Source organism: Solanum lycopersicum, chromosome 6 (assembly GCF_036512215.1).
Source record: "Solanum lycopersicum chromosome 6, SLM_r2.1".
Lineage (NCBI taxonomy): Eukaryota > Viridiplantae > Streptophyta > Magnoliopsida > Solanales > Solanaceae > Solanum > Solanum lycopersicum.
Genome location: NC_090805.1, coordinates 49,112,967 through 49,137,092, shown reverse-complemented (window position 1 = coordinate 49,137,092; position 24,126 = coordinate 49,112,967). Strand labels below are relative to the sequence as shown.

The following is a 24,126-nucleotide window of genomic DNA, read 5'->3' as shown; positions in this document are numbered from 1 at the left end:
TAATCACAAAATTTAACAAAAAATTGACCACTCTGCGAGCGTTGTTGATTTCTTTTCTAAATATTAACTCTAGGTATGATTTTTGATGAATCAAATTAGATAAATATCACATATATATTCATAAAGGTTTGGAATGCTTTTATCTTAAACCATAGGACTTAACAACAAAAGTAACCTTTCATTTTAAGTCAAAAGGAAAATACACCTCCTTTTCAATGGGACTCAACAATAAATTTGCAAGCATGTGAATTAATAAGAAGAAAACAACAGGCATACAAACTTGTAAAATACGGCAGTTTCTCCCTACCAATTGCCAATGGTTTAGGATCACACCGACCATATCCAAACAGCCAAACTCACATTAATGGCGCGGTCAAACACTTTCACAAATTTAAGTAACCCTTCACCTAAAGCCAGCCAAACAACGTATATATATATATATATATACTCCGCTGTAGAGTGATAATTTTCAATAAGAGTATTCAAAATCTAAAGAAATGGATAAATGAAGTAGCGAAAGGGGGTTTCTATGTATATCTATAAATTTTTTTTACCATGTAATAAATAATATAATTTTCTGCCAAAAGGGTTCGAATGAACCCCTAGCAATAAGGTGACTCTGCAACTCTATGCATTAAGTAATAAGGCCTTCGCCTTAGGCCTCCAAATTTCGGGGGCCTCAAATTTTTATCAAAAATAAATTATGTATTAAAATTTTTAGAAAAAAATTAATTATTTATAATAAAAATATAATTTATTTAAAAATAAGTTATTTTATCCACTTTCACATCTTTTGTACTTTGTTAAAAATGAGAATTAATAGTGAAAAGTGTTACAAGGTGAATTAAATTTTTTTTTTATTTTCTTAAATTTTAGTTTCAAACATTACTCTAAGCATATTAAAATGAAGTTATACCAAGTCATCAATTTTTTGAGTCAAATTCTATGGTTCTAACTCTTATCTTTATTTAATATTTATCAACTTATTACTTGTATCATTATGTTAACAATACATATAATAATTGTCTCACTTAAAGATGTTTTTCAATGTTGAGTTTGATAAAATCCTACCTAAAATTCGTAACTGAAAAAATAATATTAAGTACTAATAATTTTCATCTTAATAGTAATTTTTAAAAAAATAAATACGTAAATAAAGTATATATATATTTTAGGCTGCAAATTGAAATTTTGCTTTAGGCCCCTAATTACGTTGAGCCGCTCCTGATAAATACCACATACAACTGCTATCTTTAAAATGAATACATATATATATTTCTTGATCATTATTGTATATTAACTAATCGATAGATACTAAAATTTAGATAAAACTCTGTATATTAAACAAAAGAATAAAAAAAAGAGTAAGTTCTCGGTCATATATATGCCTCTCTAAGTTTGAAATTCGATCGTGTTGAGCTTGATAATAGGAAAAAATACGTACTACATGCACGTGCTTATGACATGACCCGTTGCGTTACAGTGACAAAATTAAGTTGCATGGATTTTGCCGTTAGCGTTTATTAGTGGTACTAATTACAAGTTTGACTAAAACATTATATTACTTACTACAATTAATAAAATTATACTAAGTGTTTTAATGTGACAGCAAAATGACTTTTTGCGTGGATAAAATTGTATATGGCATCACATCAAATGGGCCCTAGATGGATTAATCTCATCACTACAAAAATTAACCATCACTATCATGCTTAATTAGTACTAATTATTTTGTTGTTTTGGAACTTATCCAAAATTTAAGGTTCCATATTAAGTGAATATTCTATGCTACATATGTAACATTTATTCTTCCCCTATAATGTAAAATGTTGTGTATAATATTATATAAATTCTCTTCTTTTAAGACAACAATAAATTTATTTTATCTCATTAACTTTTGTTACAGTAAATCCTTTTTTTAGTCAAAATTGTGAAGCAATTCAAACAAAAACAATGTAAAAAAATTAAGTTTTACATAAGACATAACTAACTACATAAATAAATTTAAGATTGTACAGTTATTAGTAGATTACATTTATTAAAATACAAAAAAATTAATAAATTAATTCAACTTTTCTCGAATTATGCGAAATTTATCATACCAACACAAATTAATTGAAGAAGAAGAAAATATATATTTACGACCGAATACTTTTTAGGTGATCTAGTTTATAAAATGTACTTTGGGGATATGGATAAATTAGCCTATCGATGCCTAACTTTCATAGAAAAAAAAGAAAATAGTGCATGCGGCTATTTTATTTTATATTTCGAGTTTAGTGAATTTCGACCCCTCCAATTTATAACTTTCGAATTTTCCGCCCTCCAATTCTTCATCAAACAAAAACATCATTACCCTTGTTTCTCCGCTGCGAAGCTCTTCTTCTCTCTCTATCCCTCTCTTACACTTCTCTCTATCTCTTTCTCTCGATCTTCACGGCTTCAATATCTCTACCTTTTGATCTTCAAAAAGCCTGTATTTTTGTTGACTTTGCTTTCACTGTTTCGCTACAAAACCTCCTCTCTCGATTCACTTTAGGGCTTACAGATCTGTTTTTCGTTCAGTATGTTTTGGAAGCTCACACATCTGTCCTGTTCGCCGGTATGTACTAGATATGGATTTATCTAGCTCTAATGCTTTCCTTGTTGTATTTCAATTATACAGACAAATTTGCTTCTGGAGATTTGAATTTTTTAAGCATTTTATCAATATATTCGATTCAGTATTTTCCCCCGAATTGGTGTTGGATTCGTGTGCAGAGTGTATTACTTGTGTCAGAGTTGAACTTTCGTGTTCATTTATGACTGGGAGGAATCTGATGTAAAATTTTGTGGTTTACTTCTTAGTTTTGTTTAATTCGGTGTTGCTCGTTATATTTAATTACTGTAGGTTCACTTAACTTGGTTGAGTTATTTGTTTTCCTTTCCTGTAACTGTAAATATAATTGAAGTGATGATATTTTTTGTTAAGCAATATTTGATGGCAGAATCAAGTTTGTTAGACAATGCTGTGGGATTTGTAAGAGTATGGTTTCATGAAGGGAATTTAAGATCATTAAGTTCAAATCCAAACATAGGAACCAATTAGAACTATTTTGTTGTGTATATTTATTAGATAAATTCCAATGTTCTATTTCTTCTGTTTAGGATGTACAACATTGGTGAGGGTCTATGTTATTAAGGTGTTTGGATATGGAGTATTCTCAGAATTGTCAATTTTTGATTGCACCGGTAATTGTCACCTGCTCAGCAGATTTTCTCGATGTGCGACTTTCAAATATGTGATTATCTCCGAGGGGGCACATCATTTTATAGCCCTCTTTATTGTATTATTTGGAAAGTGTTATTCTTCTCAATGTTGGGTCATTAGTTTTTGAGGCAAAATGTCTGTTCATCTTTCTTCTTGTTAAATTAACTGCTAAATTTATTCATTATGTTTACTGGTAAAAGTGCACTCTTTATTTCGTGGCTCTGAGCTTTGATTATCATTCAAACTTGATGTTCTAACTGTTAAAATATATTGCCGTGTACATTAGGTTGAAGAGGTGTTAGACAAGGAAAACTTCACATTGGAAGAGCTTCTTGATGAAGAAGAGATAATCCAAGAATGCAAAGCTTTGAATAGCCGCCTGATAAATTTGTAAACTCCCTCCCAGCATTAGCTTATTATTTTAAAATCTTCACTGCAGTTGATAGTTTTAGTTTGTTAATTGACATAGATAGTTTTAGTTTGTTAATTAATTGACATACTGTTTCCAGGGATGTAATTAATATCCTTACCAAATATTAGTTCCATTAATAATTTCGAAGTTCATTGAGAGACTATGATTTTGTGATATCAGTTTGAGAGATAGAGCTCAGGTTGAGCAGTTGCTGCGATACATTGTTGAAGTGCCTTCTGAGGATGCCGATAGCAAATGGAAGTTTAAGTAAGTTATGACATATCCAAGCTTCAATTATCATGTATTTATTTATTAAATGTACATATTCATCATTCAATATTTGAAAATCTGGTTCTGAATGCTGTTTCATTCTGTAGGTTTCCTTTCATCGCATGTGAGATATTCACTTGTGAAATTGATGTCATCCTTAAGACTTTAGTGGACGATGAAGAGGTACTGTACTCACAAGATGTATTTTATGCACAAAAGATGCAGTTGTTCTGCTCTGATTATTTGGTCATTTTTCTATTGTGGTGCAGCTAATGGATTTGCTCTTTTCGTTCTTGGAGACCGACCGTCCTCATTGTGCTTTGCTTGCTGGGTATTTTAGTAAGGTACACTTAGATTCATCTACATCTGTCGTGTATGAAAAAATTCCTTTGTGCTATGTTGAAATGTTATTTGGCTGATATTTTACATGGGTTTGATTCACGCAGGTCGTGGTGTGCCTCATGTTGCGGAAGACTATTCCACTTATGAATTATGTCCAGGTTGGCATGATAAATTCTACGTATTTGGTACTTTGTACAGGCAATTTATATTTGTGGTGATCATTTTTAGCTTCTTTTTTTCTTAGCAAATGCATCATGTGCTTGCTAAGATATCTTTTGTCTGGTTAAAGACATATATGCTAGTAGAAGGATAAGTCAAGGTGTGCAAAAGCAAAAAAAAGAAAAAAAGGAACTAACTTTATTTGGGAATTGAGGCATAGGTAATTGATTGATTTTTCCGGCTAAGAAACAAAAGAAAATATTGTTTTCCAATTGAAGATTATGCATGTAGAATGTTTAACAAACTCATTATAGAAGTTTGACTAGTATGATGTTATGAGCTAGTTCTATTTTGATCACATAAAGATGAAGATTATGCAGTTAGGCATTCGTTCGAAAATAAGGCTGGGGGATTGGTGTACTCGTCACATCTACATGGGTCTTATGTCAAACATATCCTGACTGTCTATGAGACATTTTCTTCTGATGATGAAGGGTAACTAAAGAGTGTGATGTTAACTCATAGAGTCTTTAACAAACTCTAGGAGTAATGTTAAAGAAGTTTGACTAGTATGATGTGATGAGCTAGTTCTATTTCTATCACATAAAGATTAAGATTATATAGTTAGGCAGCAGTTCAAAAAGAAGGCTGGGGGATTGGTTTACTCATTACATCTACATGGATCTTATGTCAAACATAACCTCACTGTCTATGAGACATTTTCTTCCTGATGATGAAGGTTAACTAAATAGCTTGATGTTAACATAATCTCATTCTTCATGTTATTTTCATGTTTGAAGCAACTTTATTTTTAGTGGTAACCATTGCATCTCCTTGATGCCTTGCTAATATTATTAAAATTACTTCACTAAAAAAAATGTGGTGACTTCAATGTTTACTTAACTATTTACGTTACAACTATAGATGGAGCTCCGCTTTGAATATATTTTGCTTCAAGCATCTTGATTATGGGAGGTATATTGGAGAAATGCTGACATAGAAATGAAGTTGATTTTATGTAGAGCACAGCTTTATGACACAGATTCTTGGTGTTTATGCTATTTTTTTCCTCTTCCCCCCTCAAATAATCTGTAATTACATTGTTTCTTTTTGGTTGCAGACCCATCATGATGTTTTCCGCCAGATGGTGGATTTGATTGGTATTACATCCATAATGGAGGTTTGTAGCCTGGTTTTCCATTTTACCATTGACTACTATCTTTTTTATTTATGCTTCATTGTTTGAAAATAGATTGAGAATCACTTTGCAAGAAAAACATTTTTCTCTGATGAGCTTTTTCTTATAGGTTTTGGTGCGACTTGTAGGCGCTGATATTTACCCAAACACTAAGGATGTCATGCAATGGCTGGCTGACAGCAATTTATTAGAAATGATTGTGGATAAATTGAGCCCCTCTGTAAGTCCAAAATAGATAATGTTTTTTGCTTTGCTTATAGTGATATACTGATATATAATATACTACCATTGGAATTATAAAGTTTGTCTATATATTGGGCATGTAGTGCATTAAGTACCTACAATTTTTCTGACTTGATTCTGCCATTCTATTATCATTTGTTGTTTCCATGTCTAATGTTATTTGTTGACAGTTTACTGGTGATCTGTTACTGCTTAATTTACTGGTTTAAAAGCTGGTTTGTTGCTTACTGAATAGCAAACATAGTGTGAAATGACTTCCTTGACTTGGGAGCAGCAGGAGCGGTGATGTGCTTATATATTTGATAGGATTTTCCTACTTTTAAGGCGCTAAGTTAATGGAATTCCATCTGCTGTCAGGAGATGGGACATATTTCTATAGTTGATGGGAATTACCAATACATGAGGCACTTAATTTAGATACAAAATCCTCTCAAATTTTTAGTTTCATGTTCCTTTAAGCTACACTGTAGATAATTTGAACTGGCTTTATTTCTGCCATCATTTTCTTAATGATTGCGGATCACAATCCTTATGTCAGGATGGTTGAATGTGATTGAATGATCTAGTCTTCTACTAAGTTGCTTTTGGCACATTTCGCTTAGAAGATTTTTGATGTTGTGTTTTATTGTCCAGAGTTCTCCAGAAGTACATGCTAATGCAGCAGAGACTCTATGTACAATAACCCTAAATGCACCATCTCCTCTTGCTACTAAGCTATCTAGCCCAAGGTTTGTGGGACTTCCCTTTGATATTTCCCGTAAAAGTTAATTTTTTACACTGCTGCTGATAGTAAATTATCATTTTTATTTCTACTGAGAATGAAATATCATCTGCACTTGTGCGAAGTAATGTATAACTGATGAAGTTCTACAACTTTCTTTTTGGTGTAGTTTTATAGCAAGGATATTCAGTCATGCCCTTGAAGACTCACACTCAAAGTCCGCCCTTGTCCATTCATTATCTGTATGCATATCTTTGCTGGATCCAAAAAGATCAATTCCATCTCCCATGATGTATTCTTATCGCTGCCAGCATGTTTATGAGTCATCTGTGTGTGTCAATCCTGAGACTATAAGTGCAATGCTGCCAAATTTCAGTAAGTTTCCTGTTTAGAAATATTTACGCATATTTTCTACCCTTTGGAAATTATTAAAATTTTGTAGAAAGTGTGGTTAGTAAGGAAGTACGAACGCACAGAGCCATCAGATAACATGCCACAGAAGAAACATAATGCTAATATTAGTGATTTTTGCTGATGATTTTTCTGTCTCAGATCTCATTATGAAAGTTAATATATGTCATATTTGACACAGGCAACTTGCTAAAGCTGTTGAATGTATCATCTGATGACAAGGTTCTGCCTACAACATATGGTGAACTCAGGCCGCCTCTAGGGAAACATCGGTTAAAGGTTTGCTTTTAAAGAAAAAGAGTTAATCGTTTTTTTATCCATACCCAACTTTATAGCAATCCATGAGAAGGATATGCCAAGTTAGATGTTCCATTGTTATGGCGTTAGAAATAGTTTTCAAGGATCAACTGTTCTTATGTGTTGCAAGCGGTTGTAAAGTCCACTTGTAAAACTTTGTGGATTTGTTGTCATGCATTTTCCAACTACTAATCTTTGGCTATTAGCTTAGAAAAGCGTACTGACACGAAATTGCATGTAATGCCTGTCTGCATCCCAAGGACTGTGTTTATTGGGTTGATAATCTCAGCTGATTCTTCTTTTGTTTGTATCTTAGATCCTTTTTCTTCTTTATTGTAGATTGTGGAATTCATTTCTGTGCTGCTAAAAACTGGCAATGAAGTTGCAGAGGATGAATTGATCAGTTCTGGGACAATTGAGAGAGTCCTGGATCTCTTTTTTGAGTAAGATTCTGCCTATGCTCCTGTACTCTCGATTCGGTGTACAAAAGTGATTGATCTTGTATTGTTTACTTTCTTACTTGTTGTTTCTTGTTTGATGTTCTAACAAGTTGGATAATTGCTGTATAGGTACGCATTTAACAATGCATTGCATCATCACGTAGAGAGTATAATCAATTCATGCTTGGAAAGCAGAAACAGCGTCCTGGTCGATCATCTTTTTGAAGACTGTAATTTGCTTAGAAAAATTCTTCAAACGGATAAACAGCCCACAGTTTCTGGCAGTGAAAGTCAGGTTGATTTTAGCGAAGTAGCTGATTTCCTTCTCTTTGATGATTATAGGCCTTGCAAATTTAATTCCTCTTGTTCTTATATTGTTGTCTCAACTTTTTGTACGGAATATGAATATATTCAATAATAACCTTATATTCTCATTGCAAACAATGATTTAAAATGTTTAATTGTGCATTTGTGCTTTTCAATTGATGCAGCCCACTTTTCCTGCTACTGGTAAACAAGCACCCCGACTGGGTAACATAGGGCATCTAACACGCATTGCTAACAAACTTGTACAGTTGGGAAGCAATGACAATCGCATTCGAGGACATCTAGAGGTGAGTGCTACAGTGATAGCCTTTAAATTTGTTACTTAAACGTTTCATGGAAGTTTGATACTGATGATTTCCAATTTTAATTGCGAAAAGGTCCTGAAGCTGTAACTGTTAGACCTTACTATGTATATCTAAGCAGTTGTTTTCTCAAGAGAGCTCCATTTTGGATGCGGACAAATAATTCTGAACATACTATTACCAACGGCCAACCTACTCCATTCCCCAAAGTAAAAGAAATTATATAAGATTGAAGCTTGGCTTGTATTTGCGTTCTTGGGGAGGATGTAGTTCCATGGATTTTTACTATTTATGATTGTAAATAAGGTTTTATTCAATCAACATCAACATACTGAGTATAATCCCACAAAGTGGGGTTGGGGGAGGGTAAAGTATACTCTGACCTTACCCCTACCTCAGAGGTAGGAAGGCTGTTCCGTATGGTTTTATCAAGCATTTATTTTTTCTTCAAGAGTTAATATTCATTTTGTTAAACTAAAATCCATCCCATTTTATTTTAATGGCTGTATATTTTGAGTCAAGGATCTATCGGAAACAACTTCCCTATCTTCATAAGGTACGTGTAAGGTTGCTCACAGACCACCCTCCCCAGACCCCACTTGTGCTTACACACCATTACGTTTCTCACTTTCTGTCGCTATTGTTGGCTTTTGAGTATAATTGTATAGCTGGGGTTGGTGCAAGATAGTTTTACGTAGTATTCCTTCCCTTCAATTACTTTTATCTGGCACATGATTTTGTGCACAAGTTTCAGCTCCGCTTCTGCTAATGGGTTCTCTTTACTCCAGAAAAATATGGAATGGAGTGATTGGCACACTACTGTCTTACAGGAGCGTAATACACTCGAAAATGTCTATCGATGGGCTTGTGGGTATGCTTCTGCCTATTCTGATTTAACTTGAACATTATGGAATGTTAGATTTTGATATCTGTAATATGAGGTAGACCGTAACGAAATTTTGTTTGGATGAAGCAATAACTTGGGAAACATACCTGGCATATTTTCATTAATATAATCACTGCCTCTAATAGTGGAATTTAGAAGAACAAATGAAGAGAACAAACATATTTAAAGTAAGCAATTACTTTAAAAAGTTCTCCCATATGAATTCTCTTTAGACAATAGACATACTGTTGGTGTCATAAGAAGCACTCTCTTTGTTACTCTTTGTAGTTCAACGTTTGAATTTTCAAATATTAGGAGGGATTTGGAAAAACAGGTCAGATAAGAAATGGCTGGGTTAAGGTTGAATAAAGGGGATAAAGATGTGCTTTGTTGGTCTCAAACTGACATGAATGTCCTGTTATAAGTTGAAGTACTGCTTAGATCTCTTGCGAAATGGGTTAGTGGATTTCAACTGAACTTCTTAAAATCAAGAAGTGAAAAGTACCTTTGGAAATATACTTATAAAGTGATTGTAAGATGAGCTTATGTTTTCTCACCTCCTCTCATAGTCTTCCTTGGTTCCTGCAGTAAGTATAAAAACACTATGCCTCAATCCCTAGATAGCTGGGTTTGGCTGTATGAATCCTTAATAGCGTAAATGCTCTAAGTGTTCTCTAATAATACATACTCCAATGGTTATATCTCTAATATACTAAAGATTCTTCTAGTTTGTGTCGCCTATATATGGATTTTCAACTTTCTTTTTTGTGTATAAGCAGCCGGCCAACTGCATTACTAGATAGGACAAGAGACAGCGACGAGGAAGATGTTCATAACAGAGATTATGATGTAGCAGCTTTAGCAAATAATCTGAGCCAGGCATTCCAGTACACCATATATGATAATAATGGCGCTGAAGAGGTAAGCATTGTATACCTTCTTGTTTGAGGATTGAGGGGGTAGTGTTGTCTGTTTGGTTGAGGAGGGCGAATGGAATCTATGATCTCAGGGACAAGTGCTCTGCAACCCCAACTCCGCTTTGGGCTGTGGACCGGGATTTAGTCTAGCTTTTGATTCCTTTGTGTTTTTTCTTTCATGTTAACAGGATCACGGAGCTCTTGATCGAGATGATGAGGTAATAATGTTTTCCTTAGTTAACTTGTCCTTTTCTTGTAATATGAAATGGAATAGTTAGATAGCACGAAGAACTGATGACTGACTTGTGCGATATTCACTTATCTATTTTTCGTTATCATATGCTGTAGTGTTCATCACAATGCTACATTCATGTTACTGTAGGATGTATACTTTGATGATGAGTCTGCTGAAGTTGTCCTGAGGTTGGGAGAAGAGCAAGGGAGGTGAGTTCTAGCTGTCCTGGCTACAAAGTTATTATTATCTGTCAGTTTCTTGGCATCTGGTATTATCTGCACTTCTTATCATGTATAATTGTTTTTTTTTGAAAAACTTTTGCAGCAATTTGTTCACAAATTCGGATTGGTTTGCTTTCCGAGATGATAGAACTGGAGATGATCCCAAGAGCACCTCACCTACTGAAGTGATGGAAGACATTAACCTTAATGGAACAACGAATGGTGGTAATAGCAATAGTGATGATGAGGTGGTAGTTGGAGAGCAGGAGGAATTGGCTGAGAGAAAATCAGATGTAATGCCCAGTTCTAGTTCAGATGCCTTTAATGGAGCCGATTCTGCTAATGGTGGAGACTTCAATCAACAAAAAGATAAAGCAGGTGTGTCAGGTGATGGGGATTTCTTCCATTTTGAGAAGTCAGACAGTGATGACCCGTTTGGAGACAGGCCTATACCTGAATGGGTTGCATGGGGGAATGGCTCAGTTGGTGGATCCGTGAATCCCTTTGAAGATAATGGTGACTGTAGCAAAAATCTTGCAAATTCAGGGGAGGCAGTAACTCTCTCGATTAGTCCCACTTCTTGCAGTGGTGGAGAGTCTATTCCAAATAGCGTATCTACATCTCCTGATTCTAACAAAAGTTCATCAGGATCTGATTCTAGTCAAAAAGCAGCAGCAGCCCCTGTGCCTTCTTTGTTTGAAGAGGATGTTGAATTTGTTGGTGTGGAATTAGAGGGTACTGAAAAGGCAATGGAACACGCTCTTAAGGAGGGTATTGTTGGGGAAGCGGCTCCATTGAAAAGGAGCTTGGTTCCTAAGATGCCAGAAAAGGATAATACAGATGAGGGCGGATCAGGAGTGAAAGAATTCAATGATGCAAACTTTTGGAGAGTGGATCAAGAAGTTACAGTACTGGAATAACTGGGGAATTCAGTTGACCCTTATCTGAATTTAGAAACACAGCTGATACGCAGGATACTCATTTTCAGTTTGGTGAGACTATACAGGTGTACAGTGTACTTTGTGTTTCAATTGGGATCGACACAAGGATAACCTATTGGTTGTTACTGATTTTTTTGTTGTTCCACTCTGTCCAGGTTTCCTTTTGATTAGTGAAAATTTTGGTTTCTCAATTCTCAATATGGCATATTCATTCGAGTTTTGGAGTCTTGTAGTAGTTGTATGGATTCTGGAGTTATTTCAATTATCAATAACATTTTTTCTTTGCTAACTATCCAGTTAAAGGCACATTCGTGGGATGCTGATGGAAACGACTCTCATCCTGCTTGTCTGTCTCATGCTATGATTGGATGAAAATGTTTTATCATCAGCGTGTTTCGATTGAATAGAGTCAAGGTAATTATATATATAAAACATGCCACAGATTAGCTCATAGTTCTAGCAATTGGGTTAAATTCAGTAGGATGACAAGGTCTAAACGATACACTTCTGTTTTGGGAATTAAATATTACTTAATTCTGGAGTTTCTGGAAACGTAAATTTATTTTCAAGAAGTTGTGAAATAAATTTTTGATTTGAAGTTAGAAACTTATATTAATTTGCATACTTCAGATCAATTCGTTATAACTGTTTTGTCTAAAGGTGGTATGTAAGCCAATTCATTGATAGGGACAGAATAAAGGCTAAAGAAATAACCATAGATCAAGTTTTCGGCTAGAACTTCTAAATCACATGTTGAGATTTGTAACTTTATCGAAATACATTAATTTCAGGTTGGCTTAGTCAGAAGTAGTAACTCAATTTTTTACCATCTTTAGTTTGAAGTAGCATCATTAACAATATCTTACCTCGGAGCTATGAAAGTGAAGAGTTTAAAAATGCTAGAAGTATATTTTGAGAAAAGGATAGTTTGTGTATAAGTATATTATTTTATTCAACCCTTTGCATTGAACATCAGCTCAAATAAAGTGAACTGGTTGGGATTTGCTGATGTACTAGTATACTTTTTTTATAGGGTAATTTTACAGGTATAAAAAAAAATAAAAAAACGGAGCTTGCTCAGGCTCAAACAATAATAACGTTTTTTTTTTAATCGGATACATTCACATTCCCTTAAAAGTATTAATTCATTTTACTTAATTACTCAAATTATAATATGAAATATACAAATATTCCGTCCTTTTCTTTGAAGGACGATAACGTAATTAATTGTTACGAGTAACCACGGTACAAATACAAGAATTTTACCATTCTATGGCTAAAGAGATATATACTTATATATATATATATATCGCGAGTTGAGATCACAATATCTCGGGAGAAATGGGTTAACTTTATCCAGAAAAAGAATATTTAATAAAAAGAATAATTAGAGACGTACACGTCTGACCGTCTGGCCGTTTATGCACCCAAAATAGGGTGGGAGTGGGGTCCACCACACGAATTGAATTGTCACCAAATCTATGTCGTTTAGTGGTCCCTATCTTAAATAACAAAAAATTTAGATAACGACTATTTTTAGCTCAACTAAAATTATTTTAAAAAAATTATATTACGATTATATACATCATAAAATATGAATAATTTACATCTTATGTTAGACATCAATCAGAATGGATTTCACTTATATTTTTTTCTTAATAAATATGAAAACATATAGTTTATCATTGAATATACGTGTAATATTTAACATAATTTGATAAATTTGTCTCCGTTGAAATTAGATTTTAGGCTTAACTCACACCTCAAAAATTAGCTCAAAGAAAAAAGAATTGCCCAAACTTTATAAGAAACCCACACATCTCAGTGGGACTTTTATCATTCTTTAACAGTTTCGAAATTAATGAATTGTTTTTGCATGTACAAACAAATGTTTTTTTTATAACAACTTGGCCCTCATGTGGCTTTGGAGACGAGACATGCATACCTTTGATTCCAACGACAAAATCGCAAAATAAGTCGTAGTTTTGGAAACACAACGTTAATGTTTGTGAGCTGAATTTGATGAAACAAAATTAAAGCAGAACATGACTCCATGAGGAGTTTGATCATTCAACGTGTTTGTAGGATCTCATTGAAAACCCCCAAAAAATAAATTTAAATATTGGGATGATCAAAATTGTTGCCTTGAATTATGGTCTTCTGTTCCCAATCCATTGACTCACCCAAGTTTGCCCCTAGGATTTAGCTATTCATTTCATTTCAAAGAAATAATCACATACTCTTAACTTTTTCAATTTTCTTTTATATATAAAATTAAGCTAAAGTATATGATTGTTGTTGTAATCAACACAGAGAGCTATTCCTACTACGATTTCTTTTTAAAAATAGTAGTTATATTTTGTTTCTCCAAGTTATAAATTGAATTGATTCAATATTTTTAAAATTATAGTTTTAATAATCAAATATTACATTAAGAACAATACTATAAGTTGGCATTTTTTGAATCAATATGATTTAAAAAGTAATAAAAAATAGTAATCCCTCCGTCCACTATTATTTGTCAGGATAAGATCATACCTAATTCTTAAGAAAAATTTAACATAAGGTGTAATTTGACTAATATTGTCCTACTATCAATCATTATTAAAATGATTTGTGCTTTATGAAAATCGTAAAAGTGAATTTTTTCACATTAAAGTAGTCTTATAACTTTAAAATGACTTTTTGAAATCAGTACTTATGAATTATTAATGACAGAATTGAAAAAAAATAACTAATTATTTATTGATTATTTAAATTGACAATTAATTTTGAACAAATATATTTAAGATAGCTCACAAATCATAGTAGATGGTGGGAGTATTAATCAAGATTTTGAATGGTTTAACTCACAAAAATAAAATGTAAGAAATATTTTGGAATGAAGTTATGATAACATTTTAGTTGCATGCTCATGTATTTGTTTACAAAGTTCATTTATTTGAGCAAAGGTGGTTTGATTTGTGAAGTATAAAACAAGTGGCTCCTTTATATGCTGAGTCGACAATATCATGTTTATGAGGTTCAAATTATTATATATTCATTAAATGATGCATTATTTCTTAAACTTAATTATTAAGACTGTCAATTTATTATATTTTCAGAGGATTTAGTTAAATAAGCTATTAATGGGGTACAAATTAGCCAAATTTTCTTAGAATTAATGGAGTATAAAGTTACGGATTCAACAAGCACACATAGTAATAAATTTGATATACATTGATTTTTTTTTTTAAAAAGTATAGTGACAACTTAGGCTACGCTTCATGTCCAACACCCTCACGTGTGCACCTGCAATGCAATCGTCATTATTAACGTTGCTTGTTTAGATAAAAGTACTTGAGCTGATGAGAGGAAACCAAAGCCTGTCCCCACATTTCACTATATGATTACGTCTAGTGTATTTCATGAATCGAAGAAATAAATGGCTGAATAAACCTAGTGTATTTTATGAATCGGAGAAATAAATGGCTGAATAAGCCTAGTGTATTTCATGAATCGGAGAAACAAATGGCTGAATTCTTTTAGGAAGCACTCTCAACAAAGACGGACAATACATGATCCTAATGTGTATTCTAATTTAAACTTAGTAAGCATAAGACGAGGAGTATTGATGTGAAAGAAATACACATAACAATTCACACATAAATAAAGTTGATGTTTTTTTAATTTAAAAAAATAAAAATCCCACCACTAACATGTGGTTACAACTAAAACATCCTCAGAACATATCATCCATACTACATAAAGCAGTTTAGGATTTCTTAGAAACAACCAGAGTCTTATTCACCTAGACAATAAAACGATAATTTTATTCAAAAATGCTTCAAGGATCCATCCTGTTCCTGCCTGGTTTGAAGAATCTAGACAACATTGAGGATCGGCAGATCAGTGAGCCATTTCCTGAAGAAATATAAGATTTGTAAGCATTACTCACAATGTGCCAATTCCCCGAACAAATGCACAATATATGTCTTAACAATTATTCTCGAAATCTTCATACAAAGACAACAGCCGCATGAGGAAGTATTCAGTTACTAACAATTACCTTGTAGCACTGTTGCCAGATTTCTTCAAAATTGTCAGTCTTTTTGCAGTCTTGATGAAGTCACTGCATTAGAATTCCGAGGAGAACATTGATAAGAACGTTTTACTAGATAAATATCTTGACATGAACGAATTCAAGAATAGGAAGTACTAAATACACCTGAATGGTTCATCTCCAATTTGTTTAGATGCACCTGTTGCATCTAGATAGAGCACACGGGTCACCATATCTAATCTTTCCATCTCAAACATGTCTGCAAGTCTTTTATACAGCTCCGCGTATGATCCTAGAACTGAGAGATCAAGAGTACGTCCTACGTCCTCTGAATCTAGGAATACTTTGCAGTGATCAGTACTCGCGCCAAGTTCAGCTGCGTGATAACCTTTATTCCAAAGAAATGTGCTTGATAGACTTTCTGAAAGGCATTTCCAGTCTGGAGTAATTCTTTCAGTTTTCAATTGTGCCCAATCGGAGTTTCTTTCTGTTTGGACTTGTGGAGGAGCATGAGTAGAGAGGACACTTGACATTTGCTGTTCGGTGAGAATTGGTTGGCCAAAGAGTAAAAACCGAGGTGTCTTCACATTATCAGCTTTCTCCATCTGACTAGAGGTACCCATGGTAAGCAAGCAAGATATATTTTCATTGCTCTCTTTTTGGACCTTACTTGTGCCAATAGGAATTTCAGAATCAGCATCAGCTTGTTGGGAAACGGGTGGTTGTAGCACACCTAACTGCAACTTTTCGCTACGGTGGAGATCTAATAAAGGTACTCCAAATCGAACATGCCTGGCTCCCTGTATGCCTGCAGTAATGCTGTCAGACGGATAACGAGAATAACTGCTAGACGTGAGGGGGTTGCCTGAAAATGAAGGTAATGGAAATTGACCGTCAAATGGAAACTCTTGTGGCAAACACAACCTTTTCCTTGGTGGTGAGTTGTGTGACAAGTTAATGTCGGGCATATTAGAGACCAATTCGACAAGCCATGGGTTTACAGATTTTACATTCTGCAACAAATCTGGTTCATCCCATGTCACCTGCAGTATATCACAGGGAGAAGTTTATAAACAAAACTACAACTAAATGTTACCACTGGAGACACTTTCATAGTACTGCACAGCATAAAGATCAATCTCAGTATTGGTTTCTCAATTATTCGAATATCCGGTTGCTAAATACGAAAAAAATTAAAAGCAAATGAATGTGAATAACACAATATGTCTTTACTAAGTTAAGTACCATTGTTAAGCGATACCAAATAAATGGTTAGAATACACATTAGTTAGACAGCATTAAGTGAAAAATATCACTCATCTATCGATTTGATGTAAATTCTTTTTTGTCCAAGAGCTATTTCAAATGGCAAATTGACATAGATAAGCAGTTATAACATTACCTGAAGAAGCCGCCACAGTGAATGAGGCCAACGGATGGGATCAACAACCTGAACTGAAGATATACTTCCCATGAACCAGCTGATCTGAGAAAAATCCTCGGTTTCAAAGGCCATTTTGAACCTCATCCCTGAGCACCATTGAACACTCATTGCAGCACGCACAGAAGAGGCTTTAACACAATATTCTGGAGTGCTTGCACCAGGGTAGTAAACAATTTCAAAAGGCTGGCCATTAGCAGCGAGACATGAGGCTCTAACAACTTCATCAGGGCTCACTTTTCCCTTATCTCTAAATCTCTCACCATAAGAAATCAGATTTCCATTAGTACTACTGTTCTCGTCTTCCGTCACAAATCCACCATAACTACAAGCAGTTGATTTCCACCCTGATTGTGTTTCCGGTCCACCAATACCACCCCGCTTTACCCTGCGAATTCCAACACAAAGCTCATCATTTTCAGCCTTGACAAACACAACAGAGTCCCCTGCAACCAGCTTCTTCTTATTGACAAATGCACTCCAACCACTAGTCAATAAATGCCTCCTTGGCGTTCCCCTATAAATGTGCCTAAAATTCCAGGTTACACCATGAACATCCTTTGCCTTCACTACTTGGACAGGCGGATCAGCTGTGAAATCCAATTTGGGGAAAATTGTCTCTGCACAATACCTCGGAACTGAAAAACCACCCCCATTATTCGCATCTGATTGAGTCAATGTCTTAGCAAAAAAAGCAGGCTTCTCAGTTTCTTCAACCACACTGTCATCTTCAAAGTCTTCAACCGGAATAAGCCTAATTTTCGCATAAACTTCATCAGTTTCAGTGTCAGCTAAAAACTTCACAGCATCAACTCTGCATAGAATCATCGCCGGAATTCTCGCCAGTACAGTGAAATCAACATTTGTAAATGTATGCTCAGCATAACCTTGTGGGAAATAGAACACCTTAGAGTTCACCGGAGGAATTTGTACCATGCTTCCTGTACAGACATGCCAAAACAGAGAGTCCACACACTTCTCTTCCACCACCTCCATTTCAACACTCCAACAACTTGCTAATCACAAAATTTTTGTAGCAAAACAAAATAAATTACAGAAACAGAAGTGCAATAAACCTGCACAAATCCCTCTTCAACCCAAATAGCTTTAATATACTCCTACATGATTATTTCAGAAATAAAATGAGACAAAAGTAGAGCTGTTCGGATCTGAAACAGAAATTGCAAAAAGGGGAAGAGAAAAAGACACAAACGGTTAAGATGTATCGTATTAGGGGCAAGAGATATTTTACATACGAGATAATAGATGACCTTTTTTTGACCGCAGACAATTTACTACAGTTGTAATTATTTATCAGTTCAAAAAAAGTAAAAAAAAAACAAAACTATCTAGCACAGTAGAAAAGTCTATCTTTCAAAATTGACTGAATTCGTCCCACCAAATTTATTTTATCACTACTTATTTTCTTTTTTTTTAGCGAATGCATTAGTAATAATAAATACTAAAATTTGTATATAAAATTAAATGAATAAACATATTCATTTTCATGTACACCTTAAATGATATGTTTATATATTTTATTAAATTTGTATGATATATACATACAAAATCATATTTAAAAAATAAAATTCATTAAATTTGAGAGCATGTTGAGCCAAAAGAAATAAGCACAAGTGAACAATATATATAATCATACAAAACATAGACATACTGGGAACGGATTTTCTTATTTTTATATATATAAAAAAAGACTAGCTATATATTTATTAAATCAAATCAACTATCTCTCAACTTATTAATTAATGTAAGTTCGTTTCTTTTGAAAATGATGAATGAATAGCTAAATCCTCTTTGGTGTAGTTATCTTTTGTAATTAAATTTTAGATGCAATTGGCGTAGTTATGTAAATTTGGACCGTACGCTTAGTAATTACTTGATCAGGATACTAATTGAGGGGAGCAATTTTACAATAAATATACTCTCAAAGGAAGGATGAGCATTCCTGATAATTACATGTTATAGTAACAATTAAATGATTTTTCAATTTTTCTTTTTATTTTTTGCACTCTTTGTCTATGTAGATAAGAGAATTTGATCCATGGAGACCACCAGAAAAAGAAATAGTAATACTGTAGTAGTTCCAAGATGAAATATCTAAAAAAATAATATTCATCTAGTTTAGATTTTACATAAGAGAAATAAACTAACTTCCTAAGTACCTTTTTTGTATGTAACATAAAAGAAAAACAAACAACGAAGTAAATTAAGTACCTAACTAAAACAATAGTCATCTCTTTAAAAATATTCATCTAACAAATAGCTACCCAAAGGAACAAAGTTTTGGCTGTCAAATTCAGGAGAAGACTCAACTGTTTTTCTTCTCATTTCTACGACTTTCTTGTGAGAGTTTGAGTGCAAAGATGGAATGAATGTGGGACTAGCAGCAGGTCGATACTCCGGGAGTAAGCGTCCAGAACGATAACGAACTCCACAGGCATTGCATAGGGTCTTTGGACCCAATGGTCCTTCCCTCCATTGTGGTGTCTTTGTTACTTCACAATGTGTGCACCTTTTAAATAAAGGCGACGCCATGGCACTTGATAATTTTCTCTTATTTACCTTACCAATTTTGGAATCAGAATTCTTCTTGGCTGCAGAAGTTGTACAAGGCATGGGAGCCATCTTAAGCCATGGATTCAAAGTAGATGATCGTGCACGCTTGGAGCGACGGCCTTTAGATCCAAAGTTGAAGGATATTGCACTCCTTCCACCAGAACAAGAGCGGGTGTTCTCCAGGACAGAAATTGGACTTCCTGTCTGGAATATAACATTCCCTTGGGCCTCCGGAAATACGTTCTGATAGGATAACATCGATTAGAATGAAGTTTGAGAGTTCAATTTTCCAACTTTGTCACTGTATAATTTTGAACACATTGTGATGATTTGCAAATCACATAAGCATTCTACAAAGAGGAGAACAAATTTGACATCAAACAACTAAGTGTTATCAAAGACAATAAGTGCAAAGGCTTCTGCTCTAAGATTCATTGGGGATTCAAGCACAAAGAAGTGTGGCATATATGAGAAAAAATATAAATATATATGTATGTGTCATCCAAAACTAATCATTATAAGCATGAATAACAAAAGTATCGTCTCTTTATGATTATACTCATTAGCATTAAAAAGTATGTCTTAAAAACTTGATAACGATACTGAAGCATACATTAAGCGAAGCTAAGAGCTCAATAGCTTTGAGAGATAATGTTCATAGAGTCACTCAAACACAAGCAAAAAGAGAATAAAAGAAAGAGAACTAATAACAAATAGCTGTATATCAATATAATCTTACAATATTGTCATTAACAAGATATATTGATATAGAGGTTAAGGGTAAGCCCGTAATATCATCATTCAACAAAATATATTGACTATGGAGCTAGGTAAGCCAATATATTGACTATGGAGTTAGGTAAGCCCTCATCCAACAAAACATATTGAAGTATGAAGGCCTACTATCACATCCATATATATATATATATATAATGTTTTATTCTATTTACGTATTAGAGTACATGTGGCTCCGCCATTACATGTCATCTCTATCCACCACACCCATAACTTATTAATCTCTATTCACCACCCCACATAACTTATTATGTTCTATTACTATAAAGTAGTTTTTTTTTGAAAAAAAAGAAGAAATATTATTACATTTTGTTAATATAAAGTAGTTTTTTTTGAAAAAGAAAGATAAGCCATTGCAGAGTTAAAACCCCTAGAAGCATGGGTCATACAACGATCGAATTGGCCTGAATAGTTCAGCATACACATCCAAATAATTAGCTAGTCCGTTTGCTTCTAAATTTTGTATAGAAAAATCCAAACCATTCATTACGTAGCCCTTAAATTTTTTTAATAAGATTACACCTCATACACCATTCTATCGAGAAACAAATAGACACTAGCATCTTAATATTCACAAAGTTCATCTATTTCCAAACTTTTCATACAGAAATGCTTATGTTTGATTAGCTTTTAACTTTAAATTTTCAAACAAAAATTTCATTACCTCCAAATATATGTTTATAGGTTACACAAACCCACCAATATTTAGATATTAATGTTTAGATAATTATAGTTTTAAGTTTGTTTTTTCGAGTGTATCAATTATTACACAAACGATCAACAAAATTATTCTAAAAGTATTTAAAATACAATAAAAATGTTAAACCTGATTGAGTATCTTATACTTTATAAGACATTCAAATAATTTGTTTAAATTTAATTATTTGATAATGTTATTAGTTTAAAATTGAAATAGGGCATTGAGAACTGGTTATTGTATCTCCAACTGCCCAACTCCTATGCTTAATTATCACCTCAATGTGAACTCTATTCTTAGATACCCGCCCAACTCCTATCTTTAACTATCACACTCGTGCCATACTCCTATAACTCCTATCTTTAACTATCACACCGGTGCCATACTCTTATCGTCACACCCGTCACACAGAGAAGTCAAAGTGGGTAAATATGTAATATACATACTTAAAGTAATTTCTCAACTACATACGACTCCGCTTCAACCTTAATTAACTGTCTGTCCCGCCCAACTTCTTTTTTGAAAAAGAAAGATAAGCCAAGCCACTTTTTTGAAAAAGAAAGATAAGACAACCCTTAACTACATAGGGCTTCGCCTCAACCTTAATTAACTATACCTATCCGCCAACCTTTCTTTTTCTTTTATCCTTAAGAGAGATTCTATTAATTTATCTTTTTTCAAAAAGAAAGGTCCATACATTATGTTACGAATTAAGAAGCAATAAGAATACACCTCATACCCCATTGAAAAACAAATAGAACTAACATCTTATTATTCACCAAGTTCATCTACTTCCAAACTTTCATTACCTCCAAATGTATGTTTATATAGATAAATGTATGTTACACAAACCCACAAATGTTTAGATATTAATGTTTAGATAACTAATAGTTCTAAGGTTTTTTTTTCGAGTATGTCAATTATTACACAAACTATCAAAATTATTCTAGACAACTGGTACTCCTATGCTTACCTATCAGTATCAACTCTATTCGTAGCCCAACTCCTATGTTTTAACTATCATAACTGTGCCATACTCCTATCAATTCATATACTTAACAGGCTCAACTATCACATGACCCTCAACTATGGCTCCGTCTCATACTTAATTAACTATCCATCCCGTCCAACTTCTATCCTTAAATTAGTTTCTATTACTTTTTTGCCTTAATTGGTAGTTCCTCAAAACAACAGCTATTGGTAGTTCCTATTCGCAATATCCAAAGGAGGCTTAAAAAAGATTTTTTTTTTTTTGAAAAATAAAGATAAATCAAGCCAAGTTAAAACTCACATCAACATTGGTCAACTCCAAAGGAGGTAAACTCATAAGAGTTTCCGAAGGAATTGGCCCCAATAATTCACCGTATACCGTCGCATCCCAATCTTCATCCAGTCGGTCTGCTTCCAAATTTTGGATAGAAAAATCCAAACCATTCAGTATGCTCTCAAAGTCTTCATTCTCAATATGTCCCATTGAAATTCCATCCATATAATTTTGTTCAACCATATCAATTTTCTGAGTTATATATACAATACAATAAACAGTAGTTAGAACTATATATATACTATTAAAAAAAAATCTGTGAAACCATTTTGCAAACAAGAATTTGTCGCTATACTTTGTACACATGCATAATCCATGTCTCTACTATCTTACCTGTAATAATGTGAAACCTAAATTGCTATGTTCAAATCAAAGAAAAAGGAAAAAGTAGTGGTATATACCTGTATATATATAGCGTAGGCTTATTATGTAAAGTATTCAAATATTATACGAAGCATACGCGCTTGCAACACCTAGTGCCAATACTACTTAATCCTACCAAAAATAGGAGTCTATTCAGATTCTAAGTATCTTCTCATTTATCCTCAAAACTTTTTACTAAAATACTTAAAACTCATTATACTAAATTGTTATTAAAAGTAATAAATAAGTTTCTGATTTGGTATCCCACAAAGATACGGGTTGCCAAATAAACGACGCCACGATCCAAACCTTATTTTAGCCATGATGAGTACTAAGATAGAAAATTAATTTTCGAATTTTATAAAACCTGATTATATAGCATGTTTGGCCATAAAAGTTTTTAAAATTTCAAAATTTGAAAAACATACACAAATTTTCACTTGTAATCACTATGCGGACCATGACTAAATTCAAATTCTCATCAGAAAGTACACCAATAGAGGCGACTCTATACCCGAGAAATTCAAACTAAGACCTCTAGTGCACAATGTCCATTTTCAAATATCATTGAAGACACAATCTAATTTCACAATTTTCACGGTGAAAACGGGAGCGCCCTCTGGCAAAAACTCCCCACATTCCTACCAATTTCGCCTAAATTTTGTTAATTGAAAATAATAATGCAGGTGAAGAATAAAATTTGAGAAAGTAAACAGACCGTTGAAAGGTGAATTGGGTAAAGATGGAGGTTTTTGCATGTACAAAAATGTCCGCCTTGAGGATTGCACTGCACTGCACTGCACTTTCTGGAGGTTTTGCAGAGGAAATGTGTGTTGGGGATTTGTGCATTTTTAGTGAAATAATAAATGAAACTTTGGTAGTCGGCGGAGCATGTGATTGTTTTGGAGGGACACACTATTTATTTCATATTTCATGCTTTTCTTCAGGCCTTGAGGGCCCTACAACCTCCTCCTCAATAACACCCAAGTCTATTTATCGTGCTTAAATAAAAATATATATTCAACCCAATCAGTTTTTATGACACCATACCATAGAAATAAATAAATACTAAAGAAAAAAAAATAATTTGATCTGAAAAAAGTTCTCCGTCATTATTTATGTAGCCATAGTTTTTTAATTAAGATTAATATAAAAATATAAAAGTTAAATTGTTTTCGATAGTTAAAAAAGTACTACCTCCGGCTTCTATTTAGGTAAGGTTTTTTAAAAAAATGTTTCTCTTTTCAGAATTCTATAATTAAATGTGAAGATTTTTTAAAAAAAGAATGAATTGATACAGTAATATAGGATAATTATT

General features: G+C 33.5%; 3 protein-coding genes across 3 annotated transcripts; 1 reads left to right on the top strand and 2 right to left on the bottom strand.

The window, feature by feature from the left end:
* The first annotated feature begins 2,272 nt into the window (after nucleotides 1-2,272).
* On the top strand, nucleotides 2,273-11,861 carry LOC101262924 (uncharacterized). The gene is made up of 19 exons (XM_004241228.5): nucleotides 2,273-2,602; nucleotides 3,537-3,640; nucleotides 3,843-3,929; nucleotides 4,040-4,115; nucleotides 4,202-4,276; nucleotides 4,379-4,432; nucleotides 5,554-5,613; nucleotides 5,741-5,851; nucleotides 6,508-6,602; nucleotides 6,765-6,970; nucleotides 7,188-7,285; nucleotides 7,643-7,746; nucleotides 7,873-8,038; nucleotides 8,235-8,357; nucleotides 9,161-9,243; nucleotides 10,038-10,179; nucleotides 10,364-10,393; nucleotides 10,558-10,619; nucleotides 10,735-11,861. Exons 1-19 carry the CDS (start codon nucleotides 2,567-2,569, stop codon nucleotides 11,549-11,551), a joined length of 2,529 nt encoding a protein of 842 aa, XP_004241276.1. The 5' UTR covers nucleotides 2,273-2,566; the 3' UTR covers nucleotides 11,552-11,861.
* A 3,352-nt stretch (nucleotides 11,862-15,213) lies between these two features.
* On the bottom strand, nucleotides 15,214-18,204 carry ARF10B (auxin response factor). The gene is made up of 4 exons (NM_001247951.2): nucleotides 17,017-18,204; nucleotides 15,780-16,657; nucleotides 15,621-15,683; nucleotides 15,214-15,475 (listed from the first exon to the last, which is right to left on the bottom strand). Exons 1-4 carry the CDS (start codon nucleotides 18,049-18,051, stop codon nucleotides 15,436-15,438), a joined length of 2,016 nt encoding a protein of 671 aa, NP_001234880.2. The 5' UTR covers nucleotides 18,052-18,204; the 3' UTR covers nucleotides 15,214-15,435.
* Nucleotides 18,205-19,154: 950 nt separating this feature from the next.
* On the bottom strand, nucleotides 19,155-23,695 carry LOC101258380 (GATA transcription factor 11-like). Its single transcript, XM_004242046.5, has 3 exons — nucleotides 23,527-23,695; nucleotides 22,413-22,637; nucleotides 19,155-19,872 (listed from the first exon to the last, which is right to left on the bottom strand). The coding sequence occupies exons 2-3, from the start codon at nucleotides 22,626-22,628 to the stop codon at nucleotides 19,312-19,314; spliced, it is 777 nt and encodes a 258-aa protein (XP_004242094.2). The 5' UTR covers nucleotides 22,629-22,637; nucleotides 23,527-23,695; the 3' UTR covers nucleotides 19,155-19,311.
* Nucleotides 23,696-24,126: the final 431 nt, after the last annotated feature.